A 17,650-nucleotide genomic window follows, 5' to 3' on the forward strand; every position below is an offset into this window, starting at 1 on the left:
ATCAGCAAGTCTACCCCCACTCCTGAGATTGCTCGGGCTGCACAGCTGGTGTCCCACAGCGATGTGGGATCTCCAGCCTAGAGGCTGTTACATTTAACTGGCCTGGTGAGTTGAGCTCATGTTATACTTCAACAAAAGGGAGTCTCTATGTGATAACGCTGGATTCTTGGCTTTCCCACACTTTGCTAGTTTGTACAAATCACAGACATTCAGCTGAGTCACCCTACTGCTTCGCTATAAGAAAAATCAACAAAGAACCTTTCTGCATGGCACTACTTAAAAATGTAAATGAGTATAGTTATGAGAGTCAGCTCAGTGAGGTCTCCAAAGCTGGATGAGGATTCAGTAAATGGTGATTTTTATACAGCAGTATTCTGGAGGATACAGTAAAATCACACTGTGAGATTTTAATCAAGAGCACCAGCTGCAGAACTAGAGTGAAAGAGAATCTCCTATTCAGATGCTCTAGTTTGCATCTGGAGACAATCTCAGAGAGCATGGGCTGGATCCCTTTGGGATGAAGATGTTTTCCAGAAGCACAGTAAAAGCACTCTAGGGTTAGGTGGGCATTCAGCCCACGGGATCAGACCAGAACTAGTGCAACGTAAAGCATCTCGAACATGTAGGAGCGTGACGGGTCCTCAGCACCAACTACATGTATTTTTCTCTACATATCGATGCCTACAGGTCTGTACTACTTGCCAACACAGACACAATTTCGTGCACTCTCAGAGAGTTTGATCTTTGTGCATCACAGCGGAATGTGGCCCACGTTAATCAGAGTAGAACAGAAGCATATTGAGACAAATTAATCCCTGGGTAAATCCATTAATCTGGATTGCAGGCTGATTAGGAGGTGGCACAGCTATGCCTACGGTCTGTGGTTTGGGCACAAGAGAGCCGGGATTCCGGTGGCTGAATATTTGCTGTTTTTTTTCCTCTAAGTTTTATTCACCTTTGAAGATTTCCTTTATGTGTTTCTTCCTCCTGAAGAAAAACAGAAACAAACAGTCATTTCTGAACCTGTTTGTGGCTTTAACTTGTGGGTGTTTTGTCATTCACTTGCAGGTAGTTCCACCAGGTATGCCTGTCTTTAAAAAGCATCTTGCTCCTTGATAAGAAATCTTAAATTGCCTGTGGGAATACTCTTTCCTTTGCACGTAGGTGGCAAAGTGGTCAATCCCATTAGGACAACAGCCTGCACAGGGTAAAAGCCTTTATGCCAAATCTAGGATAGCCTTGAACTTGTACATGTGGAAAAAAAAACATTCGCAGCTCACTTCCATTTGTTATTGCCAAAACCAGCACACCCCTGCAATCACAAATGGAAGTAAGCTGCAACTGGATTTTTTCCACAAGAACAATGTATTGTTTTGGACTACATATTTGTGAGTGAATTCATTCCACGGAGTTAATCTGGTTTATGTCAGAGGCCTGGCTGTGCTGAAATAAGAGATAAAAAACTGGTCTTTTGACATAAGATTTCATTGTATGTTCTCTAGGAACTAACAAATGGCGCCAGTTGAAACTCATTAAGCTAGCTTTATTAAATGTGTGGGAAGACTATTACTTGTTTCATAGGGGGAATACCTAGGGTTTGCTAATGGCATTAAGATGTTTTTATGGCAATTGCTTCCCTGTGACAATCCCATAATTAGTTGTTGTTGTGTGTGTTTTTTTAACAGACACATCTGAAGCAACTGCTCTGTGGTCACTGTTTTTACCGTTTATATTTCTCATAAAATAGGAAATATAAAATATGATCAGGAACCAAAAGAGTATTAGTACCTATTATTCTTATTCAAGCTCATGAAATCATGTACATGAGCAACACCGAACTGTATTTCACATTATGATTATTCAAAAAGAGCACTGTTTCACTTGGCAAATGCCTTTCTGGTGTTTATCGAGAGTCAGGGAAAAAATAGGAGTTTTAGTCTGGTGTAAGTCTGTTGGCTTCAGTGGAGAGATTATAGAGTACATTTGATCTAACTGAATGGAGAATCAGGCTGAAGGCTGGATTGACTTTACTACAATTAGTACCACAAAGAAAATACAGTGGCGAGGAATAGTCAGCAGGCTGCAATTGCCTCTGTGCATCCTCAGTAAATCTATTCATTAAACTCTAATCAGTTTTGCTTGAATAAACCTAGTGAGGCGAAATGACTTTGTACGCATTTCACCAAAGCATGCTCTGAAGGGAAGAAGCTGTGCAAATATAACCAAGGACCTAATTTTGCTGCCAACGCTTTTGTCAATGGTGGCAATGTCTGAAAATGGAAAGCATCTAGAGAGATCTCCATTCTTAACTACAAGACTGAATTTTAAGTAAAGAAAACAGCAATCAGAATTAAACATAAAACATAGATCCCTGACAATGCTATTTGATAGAATCCACGTATTTCACTGAGCACTTGAATGTGTATGAAATAAACAGCTGAGAAACAATAAACACAGAATCCCACATTGCTCCCTATACATTTATGATACTGGAAAGAGGAAAGTCTAATTGGAGCATGCATGTACCTCCAGCTACCTAAAATGTAAGAACTGCAGCCACATTCTTTGCCTTTCTTATTTTTTTCTCTTCTTTTTCGCAAAGAATCTGATTTCCCAGTCCTGTAGCTAATGAACAATGCTATCTCTGAAAGAAATGCTTGGGTCAAGTTTTCACAGGCTTGCACGTTCAAGCCAAGGCACACTGATGAAACTTTGTCACACCTACAGGGAGTTTGAGATCTGACTTGCTGACAGACTTTTTTCCAAAGTGGCCAAATTTTCAAGCCTGAGTACATAGATACATCTTGGATTGGAAAGTCTCTGCTTCTCTATTAGCTATAATGTGTCCACCCAAGCAGAACTGTTGTGCTCAGAGCACAGGCCAAATGTCTAACCCATGTGCACAGATACGAATTTTCAGTTCAGAAGAAAGTACTCCAGACTTGCATTTGGTAAACAGCATGCAGCATGCTGTCCGCTTGGTAATTTCAACTTCCAGAGATCTCACAATGCATCTTGTTCTGTAACAACCCCAAACAAAACTGTGAAGACCCAGATCCAGGTAAACTAAGTGTGTTGTACAGATTTTAGCAGCACACAGACTACATTCACTATGGTCAACAGCATCTTTTAGCACTGTGTTTTGGATCTTTGTATCCTTATGGTGTAGTCTGAGGGCAGATGCTTTGCTGATGAAGAACAATTTTACTTTTCAACATCTCATCTCACGTTCTCATCCTAATCTACTGAGGAGCAACCACAATAGAACAACCTGAAGTACCTCTCTACAGCACTTAATTCCTTACTAGCAATACGTAGCCCGTGCTTCTGTATGTATGTAGGTATTTACAGCTGGATGAGACCTTCTGAGCCCATATATATATCTAATACAGTACCTAATATGAATGGCCAGCAGGTGAGGTAATCTTTGGGACCCTTAGACTGGCTCCCAGTTTCTCCTGTGATTGACACCAGTCTAATCAGCTCATAACAAGGGACAAACCACATCAATACCAAATTTACTGCTGGATAGCTGCAAAGCAGTGACCATGACACAGTATCTCACTTCTAGAGCACGGATGCTGTGCAAATTGTGACACAAGAGACAACATGCAGGCTTGACAAAAGTTAGAAGAGCGCATACTTCTGTTAATCCGGTAAAGAATTTCTCCCGCTCCAGCTGCCGGGAGCGGTGTTCCTCCGACTCATCGGGAGAATCAAGGGACAGCGACTCCAGGAAGAGGTTTTCTGTGGCGCTGCACCGATCGCTCTCCTTCAGCTTGGACAGTGACCGGTCATCAAACTGAATGGCATCTGAGTCGGAGTAGGATCTTGATCCCATCGGGCGAGGCACGTGAAGGTTCCCCTGGGTCGTAAATGGGCGCAGGTTGCTCTCCTTCTGGTCACACAGAAAGCTCCCTCCTCTTCGTGGGCTCACTTCTTTCTGAAGCTGAAAACAAGGCAAGTTGGAAGGATCAGCAATTATTCGTGTAGCCTATGGCACCCTGCATTGCTCATCCTTCTCCTGGAGCAAGGCACGCGTGGCCTGGGGAGACAATGCTGCATGCCGCTGGGCTGCCTGAGGTCACCGCCTGGCTCCAGGCATGGCGGGTTTGCTCTCTTGGCCCTTTCACAACAAGACATGTATTAAGGACTTTGATGCTATTACTCAGAGGATTTCAAGTGGTTAAATACATATTTAATTTTGCTTGTTTATGCCTATATGTATACATATATACGCTCTGTATATATACACACAAAATCATGTGTCTGCTTGTAATCTGATTTTTAAAGAAACAAATCAACACTGTTGTTTAAAAGCAATCTTGACATAAGATCCTAAAGCAAAACAAGTAGAAGCTCAAATAAGGGTGAGTGATTTTGAGTCTCATCAAAATATACACAAACTTTCTTCTGGTCAGCAATACAAGGATCGCACTTTCATGTATATCACTCACCTTGTTTCCAGAGGGGGAAAATCCCTCTTAACAAAACACAAAAGCTTTGTCTTCAAGGTGGTCTAGCCCTAACACAGAGCTAGAAAGTTGACTATTTGTAATAAAAGAATTATCAAGGGGATGAATTAGGCATGCAAAGCACATTTGAAGAAAATACATATTTAATAGAAGGGCCATCAAAGCTATTAACTCTACACTTTAGAAAAACTGGACAGAGAGACAGTGAACCACTGCTGAAATTGAACTTCTGTCAGTCTTACAATTAGGTTATGTGATCAACATTTCCTTTAATTATGAATACAGCAGGTTAAGTGAAGTGAGTGACATTTTCAAATACAATGAGAGACAGCAGGAATCCGATAAATAATTCTGATGCTTTGCGAGAGCAGCCTGCTAAGGTTACTGGCAATAACCTGCAAATGCTAGTCATTTCCTGGGATCCTGGGGACTGAGGACCTCCTACAAAACATGCTTTTAATGCTGCTGCATGTGTATGGAAAAAAAATCAATGGGCATCACATCGCTTAATGTAGATCAAATGCAGATTTTAGGCCAGATCCTAAATTACTAAATTTTCACTTGGGCTGAAGTCAGTTAGACTTTTGCTTGATTCAGGTCTACAAGAAGGTGAAAGCGTCTTTAGTGTTTTGCTCATTATACACAAAATCTGAAACAGTTTTATTAAAAGCAGCTTAGGAATCCTATAAAGGTAGGGGCTGGGAGGTATATCTGAAGAGATCCCAGAGTCCATTTCCCAGCATATGGGCAGGACCCAAAGCAAGGAGAAATGGTAATTGCACATTGTTGGTATATACAGATCCACATGCAAGCCACCACTGATTTTCAAAGATCCTTGCAAGATGATTATCTGGGAACCTCTAAGAGAAAACAGCACAGAATACTGTCTCACTCTCTGGATGTCAAACTACTGTCAGGAGAATTAAAATGAGAAATACTGGCCTAACTTTTCAATTGACTAATGATTTTGAGCCTGAATCTGCTTATACCTATAAAAACACACCTCTCCAAATAGGTGATCTTGTGGTTTCAAATATTTGTTGGTGTGATCTTTGCAGAATTAGATTAAAGAACACAGTGTGTGTGTGTTCTCTAAGGGAAAACAAAGTGACAGTGTACTTGAAAAGAAAGAAAAAAAAATACAACTTTGAGCTCTGAAAAAAAAGTAGGTCATCATGTTTTTTACATGCAAGTGGTATTCCCATAACTAACTGAAGTAAAGTATTTTATATATTTTATACATTGGTGTGAGCTTCCCTCTTATCATACATGTATTATTCATTAGCTCTGTGAAAGCAGACAGGCATAAAGCATTAGTAAGAAGTTTGGCACACGTGCTTCAGTTCTTTCTTGGACTGGTTTTCAAACATACACACTGGTGTAGTCTCCTCATCCTCTATGTATTGCCATACATGGAATACACACAGAAGAACACTGGGGAGAAGGACTTCAGAGAAATACTAATTGCTTCCATATAAAGCTGGACTTGACTGCAATCTGAGAAGACACTCAACTAAAAGCCTGCAAATATTTGGAAGCTTCCTGTCACACACGGAAATGTTTGATTATAAGCAAAAATGGGATTATGAAGTTTTGCAGGCAGATAGCCAAGCTCTCCAATGCTATTTCTGATCATCTTGTCCTCTGGAGTTAGCCTGACATAGTATTTTTTTATTTTCCCTATCTGTGGCTAACATTGTGTAAAACTCTTGTACCATAAATAGATAGTTGGGCCCTAGAAGTTTCAGAATGGTAACAAAAGAAATCAGTTCCAGGGTTAGTTAAGAGCTATTCTGTAGACTTTCCCAAGATGACTCTGAGAGGTTATTTCAGGTTTGAAGAGAATTAAAGGCTAGGTAACATTAACAGGGATTTCTCTCCTCCACCCTTCAATGGGCCTTGTTCCCAGGGAATAAAATAAGGAGTCCTGAACCAGGTTAGATCCCTCAGGCTACTGAGGATACATTGAAGAGTTAATGTCAAAATATACAGTTCATAGGCAGCATTATAAACATCCAAAGAAGTACCAGTGATTTTCCAAACAAAAGTTTATGCCCATGTCCTTAGTATAACAGGAAATTTTCTGATGGTTATTTAATTCTCATTTTGCATGAAGAATCCACAGGAGGTATTTTGGCCACTCAAATTCAAGAATTAGAAACCAGCCCAGACAAAACAGGGAGAAATCAGCATCTTCTGCCAGTGAAGCCTTGGAACCAGATTAACTTTGATGAATTGCTCTGCTACAACCCTTTTTATCTCATGTGCATTGGTTATTTTATCTTAAGAGACACACTATAGTTCCACGTTACAAGGTTTTGCAAGGCTAGTTCAAGAAGCTGCATGAAGTATTCTCAGAAACCCTCAGATAAACAGGAGTTTAAAAAAGCCAGAATATTGTTTATTGATATTTTGAAGTAAGAAGCTCAAATCACATTTCTTGTTCCGTAAAACTTTCATATTGGTCACCACCCACTCGCACCTACATTTTTAGTAATGATTTTAGAAATATCTGTAAGGTACAGCATTTTCTTAAGTGCTTCCCAGTGGGCTTACCAGCCATAACTAAAACTGAGGCTTAGTCTGATAATATTTACAGCCTGGTGTCTTTTCTCTAGCTTCTTGTTGCAGCCCAAGCATGGGAACATGAGATACAGACAAAGAACCCTTTTCAAAAATCAGTCATGAAGTCACCCCAGGCTTTCATTAAGCTTAACATGTGAAGCTACTTTGTACTTCATTCAAGCGAAGTGCTCCCTAGAGAGCATGCACAAATCTGGTGCCATTCCATTTTTGATGTCCTAAGGACAGGAAGTATTCAGTTAATTGAGGACCCACAATTTCAGTTGTTTTTCTTACTCTTCCTGGAATGCATGACTCAGAGCTGAGCAATGTTCAGTCAAAAATGGTGTATTAATTCTCCATCATTAAACTTGATTTTAATATTTTGTGTGGTTTCCAGCCAGACAGAAACCCATTAGGTGAAAGTTGGATCAACATTTTCAAATCAGTATCTAATATTAAGCAGATGGAAGTACACGGCGGTGTAGATGATGGGCATGAAAAACAAGGGGATAGATACACAATTACCAGATTTGCAAATGATAGAAGAGGTGTGTACAAAATTCATGTGATCAAGGCCAAAAGTGTCTTCTGAATATTTAGCATTGCAAGCTGATTGTTTAGTATCAATCAGGACTCTTCATTGTTATCTCCTGGTTTCCTTTGCTAGAGAAAAAGAATTCAGCTGAGACTGAATAGTCACAGCAGCTGCATCTTTGGTGGCAAATTCACAGATGAACAGACTTTTTTTTGGCAGGAAGCTGTATATCCAACCTTGAATAACCCTGCGTGTGGGACTGAGTGTTTCAGCATGAAGAGATGCACATAAGCTTTCAAACAGAGTGAATCAGTGGGACCATGCCTGTACAGGGTAATTGAAATAAGGCAGGAAATGGCCTTTAACCTGGACCTGATTTCTCATAAGCAGTCCTTTATAGGGCTTATGAGCATTTTCCTTTTACTCCCTTGAGCACGTAAATTGTTTTGTATCATGGGAAACACTGATGTAGCCAAGGAACCAAAACTGTTCCTGTGCTGTTTCTTACTACAGTTTCTTGACCTTGGACTGCGTGTAGCAGTGGTGCAACAACTCATGCTTTGCAACCAGCCTTTGCCCACTCCTTACCTGCTCTATCCGCCTGAGCAGCTCCTTCTTTTGACGCTCCCATTCTCGTCGGTCCCTATCAAGCCTGTCCAGGAGCTCCACCTTTTCCCGGTTCCAATTTTTCTCACTGTGCTGGATTTGCCAGCGGAGGTCCATCACCACACTGTGAGTCTCAGCCAGAAGCTTCTTGTGTTCCTCTCTTTCCCGTTTAAAAGCTCCTTTGGCATCAGAAGTGAGGCCTACATCTCCTGAGGTCTTCTCACTCTTCCCTTCCAGCTGCCATTAAAATAAAACATTATTAGGACACCAAACTTTTGCAGGTAAAACCCTGTGTCAGACAAGGAATTTTAGTTGGAGAGACTTGAAGAGACTCGATGGCTTTGTATAAGTTCAAGAGAGGGGAAAATTTATCCCTTGATAAACATCCCCTGATAAAAGCTTCACCTTTTGTTTACAAGTCAGTAGGTGTGCGGATGAGTCAGAATGGGTCACAAGCAACCAAGAGTGAGAAGTAGTGAAAACTCATTTCTGCCTCTGAAGGTAGTTTTCTTCAAAAAGCAGAAGCATCAGGTTTTCTGGGAAACTTGCTCCTTTAGCAAGAGAGAAAGATAGTACCTTCAAACAGTCCAGTGTGGAAAATAATCCCAAACTCTCTGAGCAAAGGGAAATTCAGGCCAGATCAGGGTAATTTGTCTTTGGAATAGCCTCCACAGGTAAAGGGCAGAGAGGTACAGAATTTACTGAGCTGCAGAGAACAGCCTGTTACAGCCACTTGCAGACCTTAAACACCTGCATCTTCTAGCACTAATTTCCAAAGTCTTTTTTTTTTTTTTCTTTTTCTTTTCTTTTTTTTTTTTTTTTTTCTCTCCAAACCAACCAACCAACCAGAAAAATCATTTAGAAAAAAAGCAGCCGCCTATGGTGAGGTTGGGTGGGGCTTGGGCAGCCTTATCTAGGGGGAGATGACCTTGCCCATGGCTGGGACGTTGGAATTAGATGATCTTTAAAAGTTCCCTCCCAACCCAAAACATTCCATGATTCTATGGAAGCTGACACGACACTATCTTCTCTCTCCGAACCTATTTATGCAATGTAAATTTGTGGGGCCAGGACGGTGCTGACAACATTTGATGAGACTCAGAAGTGTGTTATTTTGTACAGGCACAAATGTCAGATACTGATCGACCTCTGTCTGTAACTAGTCATACCTGTAAAACCTTCCAGAAGTCAGATTTGACAGCAGTGGGGTAGTTCCTTCAGTATTAACTCAAGAACTCACGTTATCAGCAAAAAAACTATAAGGCAGATACCAGACTTAGAGGAGAAGAAATAATATCAACTGTATGAAAAAAAAATCATTAAAAAGCAATAGATATTAAGAGCATTATCAAGGTGGGGTTCAGCACGAAGAATTAATGGACAAATTGATTACAGATTACTCAAACATGTTTTGTTTGCTTGAGTTCATTATTTTACTGAAGTCCCACCTGGTTAGTGGTAAAAATCCCACTGATATCAGTGGCACCTGGGTGCAGGAGCATGGACCAACTGATGGGAACATGGGGGCTGCACTGAGCAGTCCCAAAATAACCTTGCTGCCAACTACTACACTTCCCTCCTGGCCTTTGGAAGCAGTGTTATGTATTATACTTCTACATCCCTTGTTTTTAAAGCAAATGTAGCAATTACCTGCCATGTATTATGGAATAAAATCAATTTGCATATGACAAACAGTAAAGCGAGATAAATCCGGACTGGTTTGGGCTTTCTTGGCCAGATGTGGTGCCTCTGTGTTTAATGTCTCTCAGTTGGTCTTTTCTTCCCCTGAGGCTGTCCTGAGGCAGGCATCTCCTCCCTTGCTTCTGCGACCTGCAGCGATGTGCCAGGGGTTGTCCCACGCACAATAGCACAGCTCAGTCATGGACCACAGGTGTTGTGGGGCAGAAATGCAGAACATCCCGGGACAGACATCTGGCCATCTCTGCTGCAGATCCACCATGGGAGACACCATCTGGTTTGATGGTGTCTGATTTGATGGTGATGGAGACACTGCTGGTTTCCAAACTCAGCACTAACTTAAGGTAATGGGCTCTAGCCCCTTGCTGCATCTTCCCTCTGTGCATCCACAAGTCCCCAGCTCCAAAGGGAGGGTCTGGTCAGGTTGACATCCATTCTTTTAGGTTTGTTTTGCTTTGGCCCCTCTGGGTTGCCCTTGCAAGTTCCTTCTGGGTTTACTAAGTGGCTGTGACACTGAATAATCATGTATTTTGGGAGTGTCACTGCAGAGCTGAGATCAGCCAGAATAGTAAGAGCCTCTAAAATGATATAAACTCTACCTGGTTTCCTTACATCTAAGCCTGACAGAGGATTATGTAGAATTTGTCCTTTGCAATATATCTATGTGATCTTTCAAGTACTTTTAATGCCCTTGCAGACTTCTCATTTTTCATCCTGCAATAGGAGCTCCTGGCAGAAGTTGCTGGAGTGTCTGGAGTAAATCCAGCCAGGCTGGAGTGCAAACTTAACCTTACAACAGTGCTGTCTCCCGGGGAATAATGCCACATTGAGTAGTAGCTATGGCTAACGTGCTAAGCTGACAGACACGCCAATGTCTGCAACAAATTCTTTAGCTGGCATGAAGTCCAAAAAATGCTAAAAGCAACCTATAAGGCAAACAAATGTTGCAATATGCAGTTTACATGATTATGGTATAAAGCAAATTTCTCCTTCAATTTTTTTAATCTAATAAAATCAGCAAAATGTTGAACTCAAGACTCTCTCTTGCCTTACACCACTGAATTCGTAACCACCATGTGGCAAGTTCTCAGCCTTTCAGTTTGCAAACAAGAAAGGCAGTGGTCCCTAGGCCATGTTGCCTGCATTGAGCAGGAAAGCCAAAAGAGGCAATGAGACAAAAGAACATTCTTCAGAAGTGTGATCTGTGATTTGGGACCTACAGCATTCTTCAGTCAGAGGTGGTGCCTTTACACTTGGAGGACAGTTCTCAGTGCCAGTGAAAGGCAGAAGAGTGTTGCTGGCAAAGAGACTGTTTGCCTCTGTGTTTATGAAACGGCTCAAATCATGGAGGAAGGGTCCAGTGGTGGCTCTTTAGCATTAAAGTCTAGATGTGTCTTTTCCAAACCTGCTAACTGCTAAGGTGGCTAGATGTCTCTCCATTTGCACCATGGCTTGCATTTCCCCCAAGAATCCCGAAGCTGGACCACTCATTGGAGTCATAGCGAGGGTTCGTGTCCTTATATGCCAATTCTCAGTGCATATCACAGAATGGTTTGGGTGGGAAGGGACCTCAAAGATTATCCAGTTCCAAACCCCCCTGCTATGGGCAGGGACACCTCCCACCAGACCAGGTTGCTCAAAGCCCCATCCAGCCTGGCCTTGAGCACCTACAGGGATGGGGCATCCACAGCCTCTCTGGGCAGCCTGTGCCAGTGCCTCACCACCCTCTGAGTGAAGAATTTCCTCCCAAAGCCTAATCCAAATCTCCCTTCTTCTAGTTTAAAACCATTCCACCTTGTCCTATCACTATCTGCCTGTTGTTCTCCATCTCTTTTTATAAGTCCCCTTTTAATATGGAAAGGCTGCAGTGAGGTCTCCCTGAAGCCTTCTCTTCTTCAGGCTGAACATCCCCAGCTCTCTCAGCCTTTCTTCATAGGAGAGGTGCTCCAGCTCTCTGAGCATCTTCATGGCCCTCCTCTGGACCAGCTCTAACAGCCCCACATCCCTCCTGTGCTGGGGGTCCCAGACCTGGATGCAGGACTCCAAGTGAGGCCTCACAAGGGCAGAGCAGAAGGGGACAATCACCTCCCTTGCCCTGCTGGCCACCCTTCTGTTTTATGCAGGATTTGGTCCCAGTTCCCAGAATACTGGGATTTTTCACTTCTCCAGCTGGAATTACTGGGACTCCATTGGTCACAGTCATCAAGATCCCATACTTAGGAGCAATCTCATTATTTCTTAACTTAAAAACAATGCTGAAGGATCCTTCTGCCAAATAAGATGTACATGCATTTCTGACAGCCAAGACCTTTATTTTAATGACATACACAGTGCTAAAGCTCAAAAAGCAGCAGGGAACAGTACATTATCATTTCTGATATGCCGTGTTCTTGCAACAAAGTAGTTTTCTTCCTTCCTTTTGCTCTGTCTTTCCTATACAGAGAGTTCAAGCATCAAAATGCAAAACCATTGTCAGTAACTATTAATTAGGAGGTGACTCTCTTGAGGAAAATGCTCTTCTTAATTGACCTACTGCTTCACGCACACACAAAGAAGTGGAAAGCAGTGACAGTACAGACAACAGTAGAGACAAGAAAGGCCTTGATTCTCTATGGGCTTGTCAGGGGTCGGGCAGCTTTATACCCCCCTACGGTGGGAGTGCTGCACAGCCCGCTGCTTCATCACTCCCAGTAAAAAAGACAAAATGACATCCTGAGAGGCCCTCCTACCCACACTGCCACGACAGGCTTGGCTGTCTAGCTAAAGATGTCGTTATTCCACATACTGCCACAGAGCAGCAAATGTTAACATGACATTATGTGATGCTGATGATTTAGGTGTTATTTACTAGCTCCTCCCATCTCGATCCTGAAACTTGACCTACATGTATAACACAGGTTATAAAAATAAATGTTTATAAAAATAAATTCCATATTTGGAATCATTAACAACAGTTTGAGTCAATTTCATATTTACATTTCTATTTAATGTTTATCATATTATTATTTGTATATTTCATTTTTAATTGCTTCCTTATAACTGTGAGCACATACAACAGACCTCAGTGGGACACTCGTGTTGTTTGCACTATCCTAATTGACACTCTCATGATTTATGTACTCTCTTTTTGCTACTTCATTAGGGACCCATTTTTACTGTGAAATATAAATGCGGCTTGGGGAATCTGCTGAGAAAGTCAGCTTTACGTCTTAAATATCGATCAGTTTTATTCTTCTCTCTTGCTTGAAAAAATGCAAAAAGTAACACCCACGGCTCAGAAATTACCATATGTTACAGATTATTACCAATAGAGCAGCAGAGATGGCAAGAAGCCTGATAAAGTCACCAGAAGGAAGGGTGCAAATCTATCTTGTCCCTGGGCAGGAAGAGCAGCACTGTCCTGCTTGCCAAGCACCAGCCAAAGCGGCAGTCCAGGAGTAAATCACCCATGCAAATGCAAAGTATGCAAGCTTGAAACTGGCAGTTGGTTCTCAAAATAGCTTTCTTTAGGCTTCATTCTTTGTTGCCATCTCTAGCTTAAGGTAAAACAGTCACCAAGGCTTTATTTTGGGAGGAGCAAAAATGGGGATTGATTTTGTTTCTCTTTTCAAATGATCTGCTGTCTGGAAATTTGTGCGCACTAAGAAGCAGCTGATCTGAACTGAGAATTTGAATCCACTGAGAAAAAACTCTGCTAAAATGAAAGCTTCTTCCTTCATTCTGGGAAACAAGCCTAGAGTACCTGGGCAGAAAAATAAGTGCTCACAACTCAGTGCTGTGCGTCACAGTGAGTCTCCAGACAGTGCTGCGATGTTCAGTGAATCTTCCTAAATATACCACCCTCCCAACAGTGAATATTTTTATTATATCTGTCTTCTGCAGAGGAGCTCTACAATTGCAAATCCTTTTCTCAGGATCTGAACGTAATCATTCTTCCACTCCTCCTCTCTTCAATGTGGAGGTTTTACGCCATCAGCTTTGGAAATGAATCTTTGGTTTTTTATTTTTTTTTCTTTTATTTTTTTTCCTCTCTTTTTTTTTTTTTTTCTTTTTCTTTTTTTTCTTTTTTTCCTTATTTGTCTTCTTATTGCTTCAGAAATTGTACATCTTCTGTGAACAGCAGTATGTGGCACTGTAGCACCTGGCCCCAGATTTTATACACATACTTCTAATAGTAAGTTATGGTGGATGCTAGAGCTCTCTCTTCAGTGGGGTACCATCCATCACTAACCAGCAGCTTTGACTGGCTGGTTTAATATTAAGAAACAGATCTAATGCTTCAGAATTATTAAATCACTCTTTTCTTGCCTGTGCATCAAATGCTGCAGTTCCTATGTGCCAAGGCACAGTGACAAGCTAGTTGTCAGCATGCCAACATCAAGACATTTTCTCTCCTATAAGTGCCAATAAATACAGAAACCCGCATGTCTCATTATCGCAGCTGATGCATTACCAGCCAGCACTTCTGAGAAAATACAGCTAGAAGAGGTTTAATTCCTTCATCCCCACGTACATTACATAGCACCCACTACACAAATATTCTTATTGGGACACCTAGAACCCAAGAGGAAACTTTGGGGGTCTTTCAGGCGCCAGGCTAAAATGAGTGAACGTGGCATCTCTCCTGACACTCAAAGATTTCCTGTTTCGTTAAGTGAATGTGCCATCCTTTAAGGGTGTTGGATGCAGGAGGGACGCTACCTGTTCTAGGTGGCACTTCAGCTCAGTCATTTCCACCTCCCAGGCTGCCTTGTCCAGGGCATACTGCTGCTGGAGCCCATGGCGCTCTCGCTCGTCGTCCCGCAGCTCTGAGCGGAAGTCATCCAGCAAACCCTTCACAGCGTTCAGCAGTTTCCGATTTTCACTTGCCTGCCAGAACAAAGCAAAACAAAAGTTGTCATCGGGTGGCTTTAGGCTCCAGATTCATCTGTAAGAGGAAAAAATGCCTGCATGTCCATTGCAATGGCAATGTCTTCTGTGTCTACTTTTCCTTGCTACAGGATACTCAAGTCACACTGAAAAAGGCATTAAACAACTTTCAGGATTGAAGCCATCTGTAATAATGTCACCCTAAATACTGTAAGGCAAAAATAGGGTATCACTGCTGAGGTTTGTTGGGTAGCTGTACATCTCATACTTACAGTCATTGCTCAGCATCAAACCTCATATGTTTTTAAACTACATGTAAAGGAAAGCGATTAATTTTCCAAGCTTTTTATTATCAGACAAAATTACTCAGGAAAAAAAATGAGGTTTTGATCAAAGTATCTTTGCTAAGGTGTTTCACTAGAACACATTTTGCACTTCCCCTCAGTATTTAATCACCTGGTTCTCATGAGTGTGTTAGTCTCCTTGGAAAGGCCTAACTCAAATTAGCTGTCTTGATTCTTGCATGATAATCTAATTCATTTTAATTTTTATTTATTTTTTTCAAGTGGAGGCTTCCTGCATTTCCTCTTATCTGGTGTTTCATGAAGTACCTACACAGAGACTTCTTTTAGACAAGTCAAGCAAACAGATATACACAAAAATCTAAATAATTTTTCATATTATGTATATATATTAATGACAATACATACAACTAATCTGATTTCATGTCCTCATCAGATTTTTGGCATCACTGAACCCACCTCACCCATTTTTGTAATCACCAGTCAGACATGCCAGGGCACCTTTTTTCTTTAAAAACAAACAGACATGCTCTACTTTTTCCAAGACATTTGATTCATTAGGAAAGAAAAACAAAAACAAAACCAAAACAGACACGGGGAAATGACTGCAGGATGACTGCAGGTGCTCACTGACTGACCTATAATCTGTTTGGGCTAATGAAATGTGATGGTGTACAATGTGGGGTTTTATAAGAAACACACTCACAGAAGCAGAATTAATTCCATTAACATTTTATGCCAATTAGCAGTTTCCTGTTATACAGCAGCAGTCTTCATCCTACATATAAAATCTCCTACTTTTCAATATGTAATGAGATTTTATGTTTTCTCTACGAATTTTCATTCTGATATCAAATTAAGGCTAGATTCCCCAAACATCTCAAGATCCTTCTGTAACAATCAGAATTAGAGCTCTTCTGAAGACTTGCCCTTAGTGTCTGTTACAATGGGAGCTGCTGGATACTGAGTGCTTCAAAATATGGCCTCACCCTCTTTTGAAAAGCCTGACCCCACAAGTTTATTAAGTGCTTTTATTCAGGAACCACATTCTGTGCTTGCTGGTATGCTTTATTTGGCAAAGTAATCAAAAGGCTCCACAAGGGAAATGAGGCAGAAGAAAAATAAAACCAAGACTAAAAGCAAGACTAAAGCAAGCTACATCCCTCATTCCTGTGCATACATATTTTTTTCAGATTTAGAGTTCCGTAAAATAAGGTTTTGTGAAGAAGTGATGGACTAATAAAGAGAGGAGCCAAAAGAGCCTAATTACAGGTTTGTAGCCTACTGGGATAAGGACACATCTCATTTCAAGAGGCATTACATCAATGTCGTTGTTATGAGACAAGTACCCCAGATGCCCCCCGGGCTTGCTGGGATTTTAATTAACTTGCCAATGTAAATCCAGTTTTGGTTACATACTTCTAATTCCTGCAGAGAATTCTATTTTTTGCATGACTTTGTATTTACAGTCTGAAGTTGGAGAGGTCTGTGAGATTATTTCTCTGGTTTGCCAAACCAGAGTGTTTTTAGGGAACAGATGAAATACTTCTGAGACAATGTGTTCTGAAATACAACATTTACATCTAGACACGTCTGAGATTTCTGCTGCTAAAACCGCCAAACAGCTTCTGCATGAGAATAAGTCCCACAGATACAAAATAAAGATTATTATGTTCTTTCTGTTCCTCCCAGGGATGTTGTGCAGGCAGAATAAATGGAGCATGGTTGTGACCCCCTGGGCAGCCTCCCATGCAAGGAGGCTCTTTAGTACCTTACCATACTTTTGAGCATAGAGGAACCCAACTGACTCACAACTGGTCTAAGACAATAAAATTATAAAAGTGCGTTGAAGTCTCACTGCATCCACTGCTCAGGATTTATAGGTGAAGAAAACAAGAGCTGACAAGAAATGAAAACTTAATGTAGTAAACCTCTGGTAGTAAACTTAATGTAGTAAACCTCTGGTCTTTGGACTCTTTGATAAGTAGTCACCCCTAGAGATGGGAGCTTCCAGCAGTAGAAAAGTTTGGGACCAGAGCCGTTGTCTGAAGCTTGGCTCTGCTTTTAATCACAATTCTCTTTTCTTTGAGAATTTTACCTCAGAATTCTGCCAGAGTCTGCTATTACAAGCAGCTTAGTAGAGTAGTCAATTAAAACCACAAGGTCAGGAGCCTAAACAGAAAACAAGAACCATGGATTTTCTCTGTGTAGGCAGAGATCTATGCAACAGTGAAGCTAGGTCTTGGTGTAGATGATTTTAGTACATATAAGTTTTAATTACTATTCCTTTGGGCTTTTTCCTTACCTATGCTTTGAAAACAAATAATGTAAGAACAAAAAAAAGATCTAACTGGGAATTTTCTTGATCTCCCCCCAATCACTGGCAATAGATGAGTGTATTGCTTTTCAGTGCTTTTTCCTTTGTATCACATATGTTTAAATATTTCTTTTCTTCTTACTTCCCTGTATTTACACCATCCAACTGATGCTCCACTCTTTCTACTCAACTGAAGCAAAGTAATCTCTTTTTCTGCAGGTAGTTCTCCCTCATTTCTTACTACACACATTGAAATGCTCATTTACAGCAAGACCTCCTCTGC

The 17,650-nt window shown here is 41.2% G+C and overlaps 1 protein-coding gene across 8 annotated transcripts in view; it reads right to left on the bottom strand.

The window, feature by feature from the left end:
• The window catches only part of MTCL1 (microtubule crosslinking factor 1), a 104,262-nt gene that overhangs the window by 9,816 nt on the left and 76,796 nt on the right, over positions 1-17,650 (bottom strand). For all 8 annotated transcript variants that reach the window (XM_082753337.1, XM_082753336.1, XM_082753342.1 and 5 more), the window contains 4 exons: positions 14,581-14,748; positions 8,164-8,418; positions 3,644-3,949; positions 956-987 (listed from right to left, as the gene is read on the bottom strand). In XM_082753337.1, coding sequence (XP_082609463.1) covers positions 956-987; positions 3,644-3,949; positions 8,164-8,418; positions 14,581-14,748 — 761 coding nt within the window. The remainder of the gene's footprint in view (positions 1-955; positions 988-3,643; positions 3,950-8,163; positions 8,419-14,580; positions 14,749-17,650) is intronic.

The sequence above is a fragment of the Aythya marila genome, assembly GCF_965140915.1.
Source record: "Aythya marila genome assembly, chromosome: 2".
In the NCBI taxonomy this organism is placed as follows: domain Eukaryota; kingdom Metazoa; phylum Chordata; class Aves; order Anseriformes; family Anatidae; genus Aythya; species Aythya marila.